The sequence below is a fragment of the Pan paniscus genome, chromosome 18, assembly GCF_029289425.2.
Source record: "Pan paniscus chromosome 18, NHGRI_mPanPan1-v2.0_pri, whole genome shotgun sequence".
Classification (NCBI taxonomy): domain Eukaryota; kingdom Metazoa; phylum Chordata; class Mammalia; order Primates; family Hominidae; genus Pan; species Pan paniscus.
Window position 1 is genome coordinate 97770407 of NC_073267.2, and position 18822 is coordinate 97789228.

General features: G+C 53.1%; 1 protein-coding gene across 27 annotated transcripts in view; it reads left to right on the forward strand.

Moving 5' to 3' along the window:
- Window positions 1-18822, forward strand: part of BANP (BTG3 associated nuclear protein) — a 125498-nt gene that overhangs the window by 54834 nt on the left and 51842 nt on the right. For all 27 annotated transcript variants that reach the window (XM_034940881.3, XM_055099895.2, XM_034940876.3 and 24 more), the window contains one exon: window positions 10108-10347. In XM_034940881.3, the coding sequence (XP_034796772.1) occupies window positions 10108-10347 (240 nt within the window). The remainder of the gene's footprint in view (window positions 1-10107; window positions 10348-18822) is intronic.

Here is an 18822-nt window from a genome sequence, read left to right on the forward strand (position 1 = left end):
GTTTTTCACACATGAAATTTGAGGAAAGGAGGGATGCTCCTGATTTCATTTTCATGGAAATTGAAAATCACATTGCAGTAACGACAGACTAATTGTTGTAATTATTTTTGGATGTGGATTTTGTGTAAATCCCCACATAGATCTGGCCACCCCCTTCAGGCCTGATGTTTGTTTGATTGAAACTGTGTTAGCTAAGGCAAAAAAACTTGGTAATTCTGGGGAGTCCAGGGTCATAAAAACAAAAAAATCTAAATGAACTTATGAGACGATATCAAATTTGGAGCTTACTTAGTATTGATCTGTATCTATAAGGAAAAATACAAATTTTCTTTGTGTCTGAGTTTAAGTTCTTTTGATGTTTTGTGTAAGACATTTTTCTTTAGCTAGGCTTTGAGCAGAGTTTTATAGCCATGTTTGCCACTGATTGTTCTCATCAAACATAATTTTGCTGTACAACACAGGTTGTTAGGATTGGGGTGAATTGCAGAACTTTTTCTCATCTTAAATTTGACTTTATTTTGAAAGAGAGGTCATCATCCAGAGCCATTCTGTTTTCTCATCCCATTAGGAGGAAACATTTTTTGTAATAAATCTGTTTCACTGACTGTCCTTGGGAATGTATATCCCAGTGGGGTCGGTGTTATGAAAATATCTGCTTGAGCTGCCTTATTTGGCATAGTGGCTTGGTGAAAATGAGGAAGTCACCTTTAAATGATTGCTGTGTATGTAAATGTTGGGAAAATAGCCAATCCATTAATGTCTCTTATGTCAGATTTACTCTCAGCCCGTAGTGGCATCCTCTCTTCAGCACTTCCATGCGGGGTGCGAATGTGCCGAGAATGGGGCCAGCATCTTCCTGCCTGTGGCCCTCTGTCCCAGAGCACCTGGGCAGGCGGTGAATCAGCGAGTTTCTACGAGGGAAAGCATTAGGAATATGGGAAGGGCTAAAGGGGGTGTGCTTGTCTTTCTATTTAGTTATTTTAGGCCCTGATAAGAAATAGAAGCCGCAGGAGACAGATTGTTCTTAGCTTCTTATTTAAGTATTTAAGTGCCTTAAGTCTTAGAGAACCACAGATTTCAAAACGGTTATTTCTTAAGAATTCCAAATGGCTTGTGTGAATTGACATGCTGTTTTGTATCAAATTTGGAGTCAGTTTATTGTACTGCAAAGATACCATATCATTTTATTCTAGTTTTTTTCACTTAGGTAATTCCTTTTGTCATTACACACGCTCCACTGGAATAAGAAGGATGGTAACTCTCAGCATTTGAAAGCAGGGAACAGTAGACTGTGTCTCATTGGAATAAGAAGGACGGTAGCTCCTGACTGTTGAAAGCATGGAACAGTAGACTGTGTCTCATTAGAATAAGAAGGACGGTAACGCTCAGCTATTGAAAGCAGGGAACAGTAGATTATGTCTCATTAGAATAAGAAGGACGCTAACTCTCAGCTATTGAAAGCAGGGAACAGTAGACTGTGTCTCATTAGAATAAGAGGGACTGTAGCTCCTGACTGTTGAAAGCAGGGAACAGTAGACTGTGTCTCATTGGAATAAGAAGGACTGTAGCTCCTGACTGTTGAAAGCAGGGAACAGTAGACTGTGTCTCATTAGAATAAGAGGGACTGTAGCTCCTGACTGTTGAAAGCAGGGAACAGTAGACTGTGTCTCATTGGAATAAGAAGGACTGTAGCTCCTGACTGTTGAAAGCAGGGAACAGTAGACTGTGTCTCATTGGAATAAGGACGGTAGCTCCTGACTGTTGAAAGCAGGGAACAGTAGACTGTGTCTTCATTCTTGTGCTTGCCTTTTGTCAGTAGTTTTGGTCTTGGTGTGCTCATAGCTTTGTTTTGTACTTGAAAGTGTGTGGGGCCTCATCATTCAATGACTAAGCTGCCAGCTGAGTTAGAGAAACAAGTTGAGCTAAAATGGACCTAGCATGGGATCTGTTTGTCCATTAAGGGATTTAGTTAGGTTCTTAATCAAGAGTTTAAATTTCTGCTGTGTATGCATTTGATAATTCTTACAAAACATGACTGATCCTACACGTAAAATGTTAGGTACTTCATTTCAGTGGGGGAAGGATTGTGGTTGAATTCTAATTGAATTATTGCCAGGAATTGGTCCCATGGACTTCCCAGGGAGTAGAATGACTTACGTGGTAGCTCTTGGTGATGCCGGTGAAGGCTGGTGAGGCACAGCTGGGAGAGTTGGGCAGCTGTGAGAGCTGTCAGCTGTGGCCATCCTGCGGCTGCTACTGGCACGCTGTGCTGACCTCGTTGTCCCGGACCTCGTTGTCCACAGAATGTCAGCCATGCACGTGGAAATAAGAACATGTAGCCACACTGCTGTGCGGATTTACAGACCTCACAGTCCACACAATGTTAGCCGTGCACATGGAAATAAAAACATACAGCCACGCTGTGCTGTGCAGAGTCACACACCTCGCAGTCCACCGAACACCAGCTATGCATGTGGAAAGCAGAACGTGTAGCCACGCTATGCTGTGCCGATTCACACACCTCGCAGTCCACGGAATGCCATTCGTGCACATGGAAAGAAGAGCATTTAGCTACAAACATGCCTCGAACATTTATTTACAGAATTCATCTTATGTAAGTGTTTTTAACGTAAGTGCTGTATATGTGAGGTAACAGGGAAACATTTTTTCATGGCAGTCCTGAGTTGATTGCTAATAAGAGTAGGATTGCAGAGAGATGAGTGACCACAATAAAACCAAGGGAAGCGGGAGACAGCAGCGTGAGAACGGTCGTGGCTCTGAGTGCCACAGAGCGGCCGGAAGGGCTGTCTGGGGAAGTGAGTGGGAGTGATGGCGTCTCAGCGGCTTGGGTTGAGTTTCCGGATACACAGCCTGTGCCCCGGGATGGAGGTGTCGGGAGCAGTCTTGATCCATGGCAGTGTTGGTGCTGAGCAGTCAGGAGTTCACCCAGGCTCCTCCCCACCACCTCCCCCACCCTGAAAGACGCCCTTTCCATCCCTGCCCTGTGAGACCAGACGCTTGGAGAGCAAACTTCTCAGGTGCTAGAGGCGCTCAGCTCTCCAGAGCTCGGCCGCCGACTGGTGTTGGACTCAGGTTCTCTGCGTGACCCGGAGGCGCAGGATCCTTTTAACTCAGGGTTAAATTATTTTTCACTTTAAGAAATGCTTAAGCATTACAGGCAAAACCTTTACAATAGAATCGTTGATGGAAAACAGCCCACTCAAAAAGACAAACAAAATAAAAGCAGCCCACACCAAAAAAGCATTCTGAAAGAAAATGGTAGTGTTCAATTTCTAAACTGAGGTCTCTGTAATGTGTAGCTTGCAGAATGTCAGTGTTACAGGTGTCTAAAATTCTCAAATACGATGTCACATAATCATAAAGTCCCTGATTTTAGAGCGAGGCCACCCTATCAGGAGCCCACCTGGTTTTCAAAGTTGTCCTCCAGGAGTGTGCACTTTTTGCTGTTCAGGGTACCCCCCCTCTTCCTCTCCCCTCCCCTTTTAATCTTTCTGCTCCCCTTTTCCCATCCCAAATATTCATTAAGCATCCACTAGTACCTGATGGGAATGGAGGTTCTTTTGAAGCATCCGTTATGTGATATCGTAGACATCTAGCCAGTAGATGGCCAGAGTTGGCGTGTTTGGGACAAGTGTAGCCTTACCTTTATGGGGTGTCCCTAGTCCCCAGGATCCTGGCATACCCCAACACATTATATTTTCTTGTGGGGCAAATAATTATGAGGAGCCCAACAGATAAAATGTCTCATGCGTTCCACATAGAATTCTTATTCTCTACCTTGAATAGGAGAGATGAGTTATTGACAGTTATGGTTCATCACGTCCTGGCGCTGGAAGCATTTTGAGCCGTGATGTGTGTAACGACACAGCCCGGTGCTGCCTTTAGGTTTGAATTCTGTGTGGGTTTGCTCTGTGTTATCCATTGTTGGAACCATGTATTTCATTTTATGCAGAGTTGCTTTTGAAATTCATAAACAGCTTGAGTAAGCCTTTGCAAAGCCAGATGAAAATTAATTTTTGGCGTGGATGGCATATCTAATGTGAATCTGTTCTCTGAAGACTTACCTGGAGATGGTGAGGCTGACCTTGAACTGAATTGACATGGAGTTGGTTGTGTTGTGGAAAGTAACACCGTGCTCTAAGGCTTTGAACAACCGTGCAGCCCAGTGACTCGCAAAGGATGGCCTTCTGATTTGTTCACTATCCTGCTAGAGACGGAAATCCGGCATTCGTCACCTCTGTGACTGCAGGGGACTAACGTGTGGAATCCCAGGGACAGGAACACTCTGAGCCATCGCCTGAAAAGTGACCGTGGAGCTACGCTTCCCAGGACGTTCATGGAAGTTAGGGCTTCGGTCTTGGACAACACACAGATAACATTTATCGGAATTATTCTTTCATCTGTTCTTGGAAAGTCAGCATTCAAATGAAAGTAGGAGAGAGAGGGATCTTAAAAAGATTGTATTTCAATTATTGGTTAATTCCTTTCTATAGACGGCCTAAGAAAAAAGGATAAATTAATAACTATTCACTGTGGTCTGACAGTACAAATTCCAGGCTGGGATTTTTAAATCATCGTTTTGTTTCCCTTTTTCCCGACAGTAGGGAATTCTGAATATATAAAAAGTTGAGTAATACAGCAAATTATATCAGGAAGCAGATATGAGACAGTGCCTTCCATTTCAGTGTAGAAAAGGCATCATTTAAACTCAGAGTCTTTGAGGATCAGCAGCTTTCTAGGAAGAGACACTAGAAATGTGTGAATCACTGGTTGTTAATAGGCAGGGACTCTCATGGCCTACAGCGTTTGCCTCCATTCCCAGTCTGCCTCTCACTTGGCCTGCGACCTCGATCAGGGTCATTCACTTCTGCAGACGTCTGAGCGCCTCTCCTGTGAGATGGATCATGGGCTGGCTCAGCTGCTGGGGTTACTGTGAGGACTGAGGAAATGAGGCCTCTGAAGTGGTGGAGGTGTGGATTCAGGAGCCTGCCCGACAGAACGGGCCCTCCCTCAGTGCAGTGTGACGTGGGTCCGCCCCATGCCTAGTCCCTAGACCGCTGCCTGCACCCACTAGAGCTCAGCCTGCCTGACAGGACGGGCCCTCCCTCAGTGCGGTGTGACGTGGGCCCGCCCCATGCCTAGTCCTTAGACCATTGCCTGCACCTGTCAGAGCTCAGCCTGCCTGATGGGACGGGCTCTCTCTCAGTGTGGTGTGACGTGGGCGTGCCCCATGCCTAGTCTTTAGACTGCTGCCCGCACCCGTCAGAGCTCAGCAGGCCTTTGTGCTTTCCTGGTGCAGGAGGCTCCAGGAGTGGTATCCTTAATGGTCTCTACACATGGGGCCCTCCTTGCACAGGTCAGAACCCCCTTGCCTCAGAACCTCCTTGCTAAGCAGGGCCTACCCCACAGCCTCTGATTGGTTGGGCCCAAGAATGAGCATTTTCAGCAAGTTCCCTGCCACTGCTGATGCTGCTGGTCTGAGAACATGCCTGAAAATCTCTAGTACTTAGAGGAGTGAGGTGGGAGTGATATTGTCAACAGGAAATCTGTGGACACAGGTGTGGATGGGAACCGGTAGACTGGGGTGGGTCAGCACTCATAATGTGGCTGTGCTGAGCAGGAAGCGCAGGGCGTGGAGCTGTGAGCCGCAAACACAGGCCGGCACAAACTGGGTCCTGCTGGACACTCCAGGCGGGAGATTCCTGGGAGGACAGGCCAGGTGGAGTAACTCTGGTGGGTAACTCTGGTGGGGCAGAGTTGAGAGTCAGAGTCTCCTGCGGTGCTGAAAAAGGCCAGGAAGAAGTGTTGAGGCCTGGACGAGGCCACTGGTTGTGGAGGGAGGGCTCATTGTGACCTGCAGTGCAGGAGGAGTCACCCAGAGCTGGGGCAGCTCCATGTGGGGTGGAGGGCACGGCCAGCCTTGGGTGCACTGGGTCTGGACATTTGCACACTGGCCCTCAGTGAGTCCTGAGCCTGCCAGAGGATGAGCTTAGCGGCTGCCCTGACACTGCCTTGAGGTGGAGCCTGGGGAGGACGGAGGTGGTGGGTGGCAGCGCCCCCCAGGAGCTGGCTGTCATCCTAAGTCAGGGAGGTTCTCGGTGTGGGCATGGAGAGCCCACGTCATCCCTCCTGGAGGGTCTCAGTGACACTGTGACATGATTTTGACTTACTGTTTGAAAAACAACTGAATTCTTGTCCAGTGTTTACTTTAAAAATATTATCTCACCACAGAGAGCTCAGCTAAGTGTGTTTCAGCACTGTTAATTCCTGAGAGAGGCTGCAGGGATCTTTAGCAGCTTGGTGGCTACAGCTGAGAGCCCCTGCCCACCGTCCCCACACCATCCTCGCACTGGTCCTGCATCACCCACATCCCGGTGTGGGTGGGTGATGGTCGGGGAGGCCGGTGGCTCAGGATGCTGCTGCCCTTCCTGCTGCCTGCCTCGGGTCCTCTGTTTGTGATCTCCAGGTCCTAAGTCTAGAGATGCTTGCTGTCGCTGGAGACCACCCTCATGTACCCAGAGTTCCCATTAAATGAGCCTCAGTGCTAACCCTGGGAAGTTTAAAGACAGTGGGTCTCACTGTGAGCCCTACTGACACCAGGCCCTCGGCTATTCCTGGATTACTGAGCAGCTCTGTAATCAGCTGCTTGCCCCCTCTGCCCGTCCCTCTGCCTGTGCCCCCTCAGCTTGTGCCCTCTGGCCGTGCCCCTTCAGCTCATGCCCTCTGCTCGTCTCCTCTGCCTGTCCCTTCTGCCCGTCCCTCTGCCCGTCCCTCTGCCTGTCCCTCTGCCTGTGCTCCCTTAGCTTGTGCCCTCTGCCCGTTCCCTCTGCCTGTGCCCTCTGCCCGTGCTCCTTCTGCCCATCCCTCTGCTTGTGCCCTCTGCCTGTGCCCCTTCAGCTCGTCTCCTCTGTCCAGTCCTCTGTCCATGCCCTCTGCCTGTACCTCCCTGCCTGTGCCCTCTGCCCGTGCCCCCTCAGCTTGTGCCCTCTGCCCGTCCCTCTGCCAGTCCCCTCTGCCTGTGCCAGTTCAGCTCGGACCACGCTGGGCGTGGGCGCCTGCTTTCTGCCCAGGTGACTGGGCACTGCTCGGTTCTCCACCCTCTCCTGTCCCTCGTCTGCCCTATGTTCCCTGCTCTGGCCACGCTGGTTCCCTTACCTTCCTGGAGCACGTGGCCCCTCCTGGCCCAGGCCGGTGCTGCTCCCCGCTCTGGAATGTTCTCTGGAGTTCTTCCCCTGGGTGGCTGCTTCCCGCTTCCCTGCTTGGGGTCACCCGTTCTCGTCTGAGGTCAGCTCTACCCCTGCCTGTCTCCCTGTTCGCTTGCAGGCCACTGTCCCTGGCACTTGGGAGTCAGGAGGAGCGGGGCCGAGGTCTCACGCTCCAGGAGCTACCAGGCAGCTGCCGCAGGGACTCAGGTACTCAGGTGCTCTTCTAGCGCCTCAGCGGCTTTCACTCCATTCGTGCTCCTTTACCTGGGGCTCTGTACCGGTGTTGCCAGGAGGCCTGGCTGGCCCGGGCTGGGAGCCCACATTGAGCAGCATCTGTGTGGGATCGAGGCTGATTCCCGCGGCCCCGGTTCACATTGGATGGCATCTGATGGTGTCACCCTGGCCTGAGCCCAGTCCGGGTTTGGGAGTCCGGGGACCTTGCAGTGGGACAGTTCCCATTTGCCAGCATGGGCCTCCGCAGCCTCTGCTTGCCACCCACCAGGGGCCACAAGCAAATCTCTGCCCCTTGCCCAGGCCCCAAGGCAGAACATTTTTAAAAATCCTCCCTTCACAAGGACAGACATAGGGAAGGATTCAGCCCCTTAGGTTTAATCTGACCAGGAAATCTGTGGCATGGTTTAAGGTCAGCACAAGCGGGGAGCTGTGTCTGGGGCCTCCCGTCCATGCAGGAGAATCATGTGGCGCTGGGAAATGCGTGGTACAGGTGCCAATGCTCCAGAGCCGCCTCGGCCACTGTCCTCCCACATCTTGGGTTTCCCCTGCAGATTCCCATTTAGATCTTCGGTCCCATGGAGTCCATGACCATCTCTAGCCATGGTGTGACCAGCATGTGGCTTCAGATCTTGGAGACTGGACCACTCCTGCCTTGGCTCACACGTCCCCTCTGTTTCCCCTTCCCCTCCCCATGGCTTCCTTACTGGACTGCTGCTGGCCAGGGCCTGCGCCACTGTGTTCGATGACATTGACCCGTGACTCTGAGCAAGAGCTTAGATGTGGAGCTTTAGACCCAGTGCCAGGCCCTTGGGTGTCCCGTAAGGATTCGTAGATCCCGGAAGTTGGAGTCTCCCAGCTTTGCAGCTGTGGCCTTTAGACAGCCCTTGCCATGAGACTCCATCCATTAGTCTTGAGGTGACGTTTCCATTTTGCTCCTCATATACAGGTGGAATGTAATAGTGGCTGACGGATGTTCTGAAAAAATGCACGTCTGAGCGTATGTTCCTAGCAGCATCCCTGTGCTTCTGAACCACCTCTGAGCATCGATGCTCCTTACTCATCTCTGTCCTGAATTTCAAAAATTAGAGCTGTTTTCTATCCTTAGCTACAGCCAAGAGCCCAGCCACACTGCCCTGCCCCTGTGACAATGTGTGTTTGAAGACAGGGTGACCAGCCCTGCCCTGATATTTCATGGAAATCTTATATTTCAGGGAATGGGAGAGGCTGCCTGTGGAGGGAGCTGTGCACGCTAGGAGCACACGGCAGCCACAGGCTTCTTGGCTGTGCTCCAGGCTTACTGGCCCACGCTCCAAGCTTCCTGGCCCGGCAGGCAGGGCTGGCTGCCCTTGTAGGAGCCGGAAAGTCAATACTGGGACATTTCAGAATAAAGCTCACAGACGTTCTGAGGCAGCGATGCCCAGGGTGGCATGACTGTAGCCGGCCCTGGGCCTCGGAAACTCTGCAGAGCATGGCGTCCCTCCTAGGTCCCGGCCCCTCGTGGGAGGTATTCAGGTTTCTACCCTTCCACAGGGGAGGACGTGCTGGGGGAGGGAGACTCTCGCAGCCTCCCTTTGGTTCAACTTCAGGGTCAGAAGAGATTGGGCAGCTGCTGAGCTTCCAAGCAGGAGTGTGAGTTTTCCCGTTTATGATCATCTGTGGAGCTTTCTTCCGTCACATGGGGAGGCTTTGAAAAGGCAGCCTTTCACATACTGTACTTGGTCAACCTGAGGACAACCCGGAGATGCCGTTACACAGAGAAGGAATCCGTGGTTCAGAGAAGACTAGTGACTTGTGAAGGGTCAGCTAGGAAGCTGAGAGCCCACGCTTGGGAGGGAGGGAGGCAGAGAGGTGTGGAGGGGCTGGCGGGCGTCACTGCCTGGGCAGGCAGGTGGGAAGTCCCACTCCATCGTCACAGGAGTGTGCTTTGCAGGCAACCTCAGGCCCCTCCAGGTGCCTGGCCACCGTGTCTCCTCCGTGTGGAGCGTGGGCCTGTCCACGGGTCCTTGCTGTGGCCTCACTGACAGTGGAGAACGTGGCGCATTCCCACACCTGAATGCGCTGCTCTGGGCGGCTGCATTGTAACTGCCCTGAGAATGCTGGCGTCAAGGGCATGCTGTGACTTACACTGTGCAGAGGCAAGGACTGGCATTGTGTGCACGGGGGCGACGCCAAGCCGGCTGCTGATGCTAGAGCCCCTCACCTCTGCGTCTTTCTTGGTGGGAGTGGCTGGCCAGTGGGAGAGCATGGCTGGCAGTGAGGTGTGAGGGACCCCGGGGAGGGTTCCGCTCTGCAGGTGGCTGGGGTAGGTACCAACTGTGTGCAAGGATATCGTTATTGCTGGGGTCCCAGGTCCAGGATGAGCAGAGTGTGTGACCGTGTTGGCGCTCAGGTCCCGAGGCCCTGCAGCCCCACAGGCACCTGGCCGCTTCTGGGGGGTGGTGGGATCGTGTCTGTTCCGCGTCAGTTCTTTCTTGGGCAGCAGTCGGAGGCTCCAGCGCTCTTGGTGACTGCATCACAAGTTAGGAGGGATTTGCCCAGCCCTGCGTGGAGCATCTTTCCTGAGTGTGTCTGAGCAGAGCGCTCTGCTGTCCTGAATGTGAGCTTATTTGAGCCTTGGCCATCTGAGGACCTGTCTTCTGTTTTTCAGAGGACTACCCCAATGGCACCTGGCTGGGCGACGAGAACAACCCCGAGATGCGGGTGCGCTGCGCCATCATCCCCTCCGACATGCTGCACATCAGCACCAACTGCCGCACGGCCGAGAAGATGGCGCTCACGCTGCTGGACTACCTCTTCCACCGCGAGGTGCAGGCCGTGTCCAACCTCTCGGGGCAGGGCAAGCACGGGAAGAAGCAGCTGGACCCGCTCACCATCTACGGCATCCGGTGTAAGTCGGGCCCCGCCTTGGGGGACTGGGGTGTGCGGGGAGCTGGGTCAGGACCCACATTTCAATGCTGAGGACGCTGGCATCAGTAGCACCGGCACGGGGCTGCGTTTCTCCAGGCGGTTTGAAATCTCAGCCCGAGGATCAGTGCTCGAGGGGATGGATGCGCGGTTGGCCCTGATGTGCTTATTACGCACGGCATGCCCGCACCAAAATACCTCATATACCCCATCATATATATACCTACTGTGTATCCTTAGAAGGTGAAAAACTCCTCGCCTCCTGTCTGTAGGCCACTCTTGAGGAAGAGAGAGGAGGAGGAGAGCCGGGGCCTTCCCTGCTGTCCTGGCCACGCTGACCCAGGCCCCCCTGAGCCTCTCCTAAGCGGGTGGAGTGCTACCTGCCTCCTTCCTTCTGAGAGGGCTGGGCCTCAGCAGCCGTGCCAGGGCCTCAGCGCTGACCTGGCTGTGATGGGAGCCAGGAGAGCTCCAAAGCCTGATTTTCGTGCCCAGCCCGGCCTGTGACGTTTCCGTCCCCTCTGAAGAGCGGGATTTGCTCCAGGTGGCGATTGCGGTACTGCCCTTCAATGGCGTTTGATGGGCGCTCAGGTCCTCCTTGCCAGCGTCCATGGTCCGTTTGCTCCACAGAGCCCGTCTGCTTCAGAAGCCGTCCTCCTGGCTTCTAACGAAGATGTAAAGTGAAGCAGCAGCAAACGCAAGAGACACGAGGCCCCTGGCGGGAGGGTGTGGGAGGGTGCAGTGGCCTCCGGCAATCTGGGCTCTGGAGAGTTACCTCAGGGGAGCGTGAAATGTAAATCTGATCTCGAAACAGGGCGAGCGAGGCAGAGCATTCAGCGTCCATGATCTCAGCATGCGGGGGGCGTCCGGGATCTCGGCGTGCAGGGGGCGGGGCGTGCGGGATCTCAGCGTGCGGGGGGCGGGGCGTGCGGGATCTCAGCGTGCGGGGGGCGGGGCGTGCGGGATCTCAGCGTGCGGGGGGCGTACGGGATTTCAGCGTGCGGGGGGCGTCCGGGATCTCAGCGTGCAGGGCCCGCTGTTCCAGCAGGAAAGAGCCTTGCTCCTCTGGGAAGCACAGTGTGGCCCGTGAGCCTCTGTCAGGAGCAGTGGGGGAGTGGAAGGGCTCCGCTGTTCTGTAGCTGCTGTGAAAATGGGGTATGAGTAAGACTGGGGTGTCGTGCTGACTGCAGGTTTTTCTGGAAGCTGCTGAGAGGTGGGTCCAGGTCCCACCCACATGCGTGTGAGCAGGTCATGGCATCTTCCCATGTGCCATGTCTTGTCCCAGGCGTGTGCCCCAGCTGTCAGACACCGGCGGGCGCCCATCCTGGACCCTGAGGGTAGTCTCAGATAACTGCCTATGAGACCACACGTGGGGCCTCCTCACAGCTGCTCAGCGGTGGAGTAAAGCAGGTCACGAGGATCAGAGGGTCATGGGGCAGGGGTCACCCTCAGCCTTCTTCTGAAGGGCCACACGGCAGATATTTCAGGCTTTGCAGGCCCTGGGGTCTCTGTTCAACTGCTCAGCTCTGAAAGCAGCCACAGACGAGGTGTCAGCGCATGGTCGTGGCTGTGCTCCAACAGGACACTGCCTTCAGAGGCGGGCAGCAGGCCCACCACCCCCTCCACCCTCTGCTTTAGGGCATGGCGTGGCCAAGAGCACACATCTGCGCACCTGACCACGTGATGTGCTTCCAGCTTGAAACCCGGGGGTTGCTTCGTGCTGGTGCTTGCTGTGTGGATCACAGTGTGGAGTGCGTTGAGATATATAGACGAATGAGAAATGGCCTTGATGGCAGAGCGTGCGGTCAGGTAGATAGAAGCGTCTGTAACCTGAGAGGTGGCATTGTGGGGTGTCGCAGGAGTGTCAGGCTGAGCTACAGGTTGGAGGCGCAGCCTGGACAGAGAGGAGCGGGTGCTCTTTGGAGAGGATGGTAGCGTGTGGGATGAGCGTGCTGTGCTGTGTGGGGCGGTGGCATTCGGGGCTGGGCCCTGTTCCCAGGTGAGGAGTCCCTGCTCCTCCGGGGAGATGACAGTGGCCTTGGATGTGAAGCTGGAGGCCAGCTGGCTCTGCCTTGGAGACGGTGCCTTGGAATGTCAGGCTAAGGATTTGGGCTTTCAGGGCATTGGCTGCAATTGGTCTTTTTATTAATTGAGCACAGGGAATGTTCCAGTGAGGTGACAGGGGCATGGCAGGGCGATACTCAGAGCAGAGCCCATGGCGGTGGGGTGGCTGTGTTTGTATTCAGGGAGTCCGTGTGGGGCGGTGGAAGGCACTGCGTGGGGCAGAATGGGGCAGGCTGCGATTCCCTGCATGTTGTGGCTATGAGTTGACCTTCTCTGCTGAGCTTCTCCTTGCTTGGGAAGTGCTGCCAACCTCGATGGGGGTCTGGAGGCCAGAGAGGGGAGTGGGAGCCTGGCATGGGCCACCACCCTCTCCCCTGGGCCCGCTGGCTTCGGGGCCATCCTCCAGATAGCTGAGGTCATTGGCAGTGTTCACCAGGCTGCTGGACCTCATGGCTTGGGGCCCACTGGCCCAGCCTCCCCAGGCTCTGAGCTGGGCTCTGGAGCACGGTCCCCTGGCAGGGGCGTCCGCTAGCACCGTCATTCTGCTGGAAGTCCCTCCGGGGTGGGGCTCCTGGGCTTGCTCACAGTGCCCGGCCCCTTAGAGATGCCCAGTGAATTCTTGTCTCTAGAGCCGAGCTTTGGGAAGGTCATGGTGTGGCTGACCTTCAGGGTGACTTTGCATGAGGAAGGCTGGCATGTCCACAGGGCCATGTGGAGGGGCCTGGAGCAACTGCTGCGTATGGACCATGGCTGTGCCTTCTCCCCCCACCTCAGGCCAGGCGTGCCTGCGTGGCTTGTGCTTAGACGGAATTGTTGAAACGTAAAAAGCATGGCTTTACCTTTTCTTCCTGTGGCCCAGTTTCATTCTTATTGCTGATTGTTGCCCAAAAAACCAAAACAAATGAAATAAATGCACGGACCAAACCTCTCAGGCCCCAGCTGGAACAGCGGCAGGAGTGGAATTGGCCGCATTGCCCCACCTTAGTCTCTGCTGTTGCTTCAGAGCCCGCAGTGACGCCTGTAGCCTCAGCAGTCAGAGGCCTGCGGCTGTCCTCACTCAACCCAGGCAGCTCACGAGGGAGAAGATTTTGATTTAAGTTTCTCCTTATTTGTCAGCAGAAAGATTTTCTTTCTTTTTCTGGAGAAAAAAGTCTACATTTTGAAACACACAGTAGGTTAAGTCTCTAAGTACCACCTTCTCAAAATGAGGAAATGAGGTTATTGAAAGAGGGAGAGAGAGAAATTTGCTTTTTGGGGTGTTGGCTTTCTTAGGGTTCCCAAGGATTGGTGGACCCCCCGAATTTGGGCAGCTAACCAAATTTGTGTGTTTTATGCAAAAGTAGCATATTATTGCAACTTGGAAAACCTTGGAGCATTTTCCTAAGGAATGTGCTCTCAGGACAGCAGCATTCGCCTGTTTTCTCCATGAAGAGAAATTGGTTTAGTTCTTAGGATTTTTATCCACGGCTCGCTCATGCCTCTGCTTGGACTGTGCATCCAAGCCGGTGACCCCGGATCTGAGGGCTTTTCTAAAGAATGCTGTCTAAGGCCATGCCACCCTGAACACACCCGATCTCGTCTGATCTAAAGAATGCTGCTGTGGATGGCCGATCCCCATGAGACCTCCTAGCAGTTATGGAAAGACTGGATTCATTTGCACAAAGTAAAAAGTTATGCTTTCAGGGTTGACCTGTCAGATGATTGTAGTTCTTTTCAAATCATTCACTCCAAGCCAGGTGGTGTTTCCTAGTGGGAAGCAGCGGGGGCCACTTCACCCACACCTGTCCCTGTCAGTGCAGGTGTGCGACCTGGCCCCGTTGTGTCTTGCAGGGTGCCTCAGGTTCCTGTGGCCGCTGGGACAAAGCTCACAGCCTGGCTGGCTTAGAACACAGGCTTATGTTCTCATGCAGGTTTGGAGGCCAGATGCCTGGGATGAAGGTGTGGGCAGGGCCACGCTGCCTGAGAAGGCCCTTTCCCTCTCCCAGCTTCTGGTGGTGGCCGCATCCCTCCAGTCTCTGGCCACGTCCCCCACGGCTGTCTTCCCCCCATGTGTCCCTCTGTGTCCCTCTCCTTATGAGGACAGTCCCTGGATTTGGAGCTCCCTCTCCTGCAGGATGACCTCATTACAACCTAACGAATCACATCTGCAGAGACCCTAGCTCCCAGTCAGGTCACATTCTGGGGTCCTGGGCCAGGACGTGAGTTTTGTGGGGACACTGTTCAGCCCAGGACACAGGACACGGGTGGTCAAGTGCTGTCTCTTCTCCAGGTTCTCTGTGAGGTGAAATGGTGAGGCTGCCCTATATGTGTCCTTAAGTTAGAATGTGGACTCCACGCAGGGGTGGGTGTTTGTCTGTGTGTCTTGGGACACTGAGCGCCTCTCGGTGACTGAGAGCTGGGAGGAAGGTGTGGTCAGTGTGGGCTTCAGGCAGAAAAGTGAGCAGAGCCTCCTTCTCAGCAGGTCACCCAGATGCTGTGACCTGGAGGTGGTCCTGCAGGTGGCTGTGAGGGGCTCTCATGCTAACAGACTGAGGACAGGTGTCTCTCCATCATTTTTTCTCATAAAGGAGTGAGTCAGCAGTCTTGAAGAAGGCAGCCGGCTTGGCCTGGAGGCTGGACGTTTGAGGTGCATGGGGCGTGGGCTGTGTATGCTTCCCCCGGGAGGGAGCATGTCAGCTGGCTTCCATCGGGCAGAGGCTTCGAGACGCCTTTTGTTTTTCTAGGCAGCACTGTCACGTCGAGTCTGTAATTTGAAGAAATCAGTTGTTGGCACTCGGTTTTGTGCTGCCTTCCCTTGCACATGAGAGTGTTAGCAGGTGGTGCTCTTCATTCCTTTGTGACTGATAAAGCCCCGTGCCACCCACCAAGGCACAAGATGACAAGCCCTCCTGGCTCTCGTCTCGCTTCCCACAGTGCTTCTCATGGCCCCACAGATGGAGAGCTGGGAATCGGCTTATGATTTGAACCACCAGAGTCAGTAACGGGGGTTCTGGAAAGTGGGAAGGCAGCTAATGGTGTAGTGGAGACTCTTTAGCTCTTTGGGGACTGCAGGACAGCTCGCCAGGAAAATAGAGGCGTGCACGGTGGCAGGGATGCTGCCTGGCTGAGCCTGGAAGGCAAGCCCGTCCCGGCCTTGAGGGGCCTCGGTGGGTGTAGTGTGGGGATATGGCTGGGGAAAGCAGGGACTGAGGCCAGGCAGGGTGTTCTGCTCCCAGGTGACGCCACGCTGTGGGGATCCCGTGAGCCTCAGCAGCCGGATCCGAGCACTTCTGTTCTCCTTGTGCCCTGGGCACTGCTGCAGGGGAGACTTCTACCTCGATTGAAGTTCGACTAGGCCTCCCAGAGCAGGGGCTGCGGGTGCCTTGGGCTGAGGGAGCTCAGGACAGCAGAGGCACGTGTGTGGGGCTGTGCGTGTTCTTCCCGTCTCCCCAAGCACCTCTCATGGTTTCTCAGGATCCAGTGAGGGCCGCTGCTTCTCCACCTGGTGGGCCCAGGAAGCTTGCACTTTAAGGCCGGTGCTCACTCGTAACTAGTAATTGGACTTGGACACATCACTTCTCCTTTTTCTGGCTTTTGCCTCAAAACCAAAGTGATGAGAGTAGTGACATTCCTACTTCATGAGGCTTTTAAAAAAAATGTCCGTCAAATAACATGAGATCAAATGCTTAAAGTGGAAAATGGCAGTTAAATTCAAGGTGATCTTTTGATCCCATCATAGGATTTTTCCCGCTCCCTGTTAAGTGCGGCTGCTCAGTGCTGTCAGAAAAGATAAAGGAATCCAAGCCCCGAGGGCTGCCCAGACGTGGGCGCTTGCCCCAGCTGCTGTGCAGTAGCATCTGCAGGCGGCGCCTGCACCCGTAAGTGCATGTTCAGATCCTCGCCCTCCTCACCCACTGCACTCTGCGGGCAGCACTTGGGCGGCTGGTCCGTTCTCTGCATCTCCTTGGTGGCCGGCAGGGGGCATTCGCCCAGGCTGGGGCCTGGAGCACAGACGGAAGGAATTAGATAATTTGATGTCTGAGGACAATGGAAACTCGGTGGCGGGTAACCAGATGAATATATATTTTTTATTTAATAAGTATGAGTCAGGGTTTGAACTGGCAACTTGATTTTTACAAAGTTGAATTTAAATGTGAATGTTTTCACTCATTTCTCTTACCTATACACCTGGGTGTTTTAGATTTATCTTCTTTCCTGTTACTAACCCGGTTTTAAATTTTGTATGGACTCATTCATCCTTCAAAGTCTATGGAATTTTTCTCCTGGAGTGTGAAGGTGGGAGGGTCACAGGAGGGCGGTTCTGAGGATGTTTCTTTTTATCGACTCCTGCTCCAAAGACGTTTTCCTGCTGGTGGGATGGCTGTTTCTTTCTTGCCTCCCGGTGGCAGCAGCTGGGCTGCTTTGTATCTAAAATCAGTAGCTGGGCTCTCATGAAACTATTGAAGTGCAGTTTGAAAGCTGGGTTTTCCGGTAACTATGGTGCAACCTCTGGCAGCAGCTGGGCTCTCCTGTAAGGATTTCCTAGTGATTTTAATGGTTGGGTTCCCCCATGACCACAGCCAGCGGCTGGGTTCCTCTGTGAGTCACTAAAGTTGCTCAGCCTGGGGCTTCCTGAGGCGCCCAAGTCACCCAGCCAAGATTCGAGGGTGACTTGGAGTATTTTAGAGATGACCCGAAAATTGGAAGCCAAAGGGCGGCTGCTTCCTGTATGGCTTCTTTATGCATGAGGATGAAAATGTGCTGCCGAAACCACTTTAGGGTGTTCTTCCCTGTCATCCTACAAATCCCACCGTCCTGGCTGGTTTCTTTTTGTCTGTAGCACAGACAGGTTGGTTGTGATTATACAGAGAGTCAAAACGTGTCTCAAGTATCTACTGATAAAAAAGTCAAGAGGCATGTTTCCAAAACCCAAGGGACTTTTGATACCTAATAGAGTACTTAAAAAAACCCAAACACTTCTTCCTCTGTTTTAATTATTTCCACCATTTTAGTCTCAATGGGAACAGATTTTTAGGGTTTGGGCAGTAGAGTCCGAAGTTGAGGCTCTTGGTAGTTGAAACGGGACACTTTTCAGCTTAATCTTTTTATTACTACAATTTTGGATTCCATCCATGTATTTTCCTGTAAATTAGTGAAGTTGCATGAGCCAGCTAGAGAGGCCACTGCATTGAAGAGCCCTTCCCATCATGCCCACATTCGTCATCGCTACAGGGATGGGGTCCTGTGGCCTAGTGGGAAGTGGCCAGGCGTGCAGTGGGGCACTGGCTCCATCCTGTCACCTGCTCCGCCGTGGCCTTCGGATCCTCAGTTTTCTCCTCGTTGAATACAGGGCATCTCTGGATGCTGCTCAGGGCTTGCTGAGAGCTCTCCGTAGCGCAGGTGGTAGAGAACTGGGGGTCCCAGGACAGTTCTCTGCGTGTGCACGGTGAGCCCCAGGAAGACGATGCACCTGGCTTTGGCCCCACAGTGAGAGTAGGTTGTGCCCACTCGGCTTGTGCTATAGGGACTCCAGGGATGAGGACACAGGCCCTGCCCGTAAGGAGTTTGTACTCCAGTTGAGAAGGCATGATAGAGAGGCGTCGGGAATGACATAAGCAAGCCCCGGACCTGAGCAGCGATGGGAGGGTGTCTTGCAGTCCGTTGTCATCACTGTTTACACAGGAGCAGCCACTGTGCGCCAGAATGTTCTGGGTGCCTGACCCCCATGGGTGGACACAACAAAGGCCCCTGTGTTTATGAGGGGGACAGAGTAACAGTACATACATGAATTCTCCAAAGTGTGTTTGCGAGGGGAACAGAATAACAATACATGCCTGAATTCTCCAAACTGTGTTTACCAGGGGAACAGAGTAACAATACATACGTGAATTCTCCAAACTGTGTTTGCGAGGGGGACAGAGTAACAATACATAACTTGAATTCTCCAAACTGTGTTTGCGAGGGGAACAGAATAACAATACACACATGAATTCTCCAAACTGTGTTTGCGAGGGGAACAGAATAACAATACATGCGTGAATTCTCCAAACTGTGTTTATGAGGGGGACAGAGTAACAAAAATACATACTTCAATTCTCCAAACTGTGTTTGCGAGGGGAACAGAATGACAATATATATGTGAATTCTCGAAACTGTGTTTACCAGGGGAACAGAGTAACAATACATACATGAATTCTCCAAACTGTGTTTGCGAGGGGGACAGTAACAATACACACCTGAATTCTGGAAACTGTGTTTGCGAGGGGGACAGAGTAACAATACACACCTGAATTCTCCAAACTGTGTTTGCGAGGGGGACAGAGTAACAATACATACATGAATTCTCCAAACTGTGTTTGCGAGGGGGACAGTAACAATACACACCTGAATTCTCCAAATGCCGGAAGGTGGTCAGTGC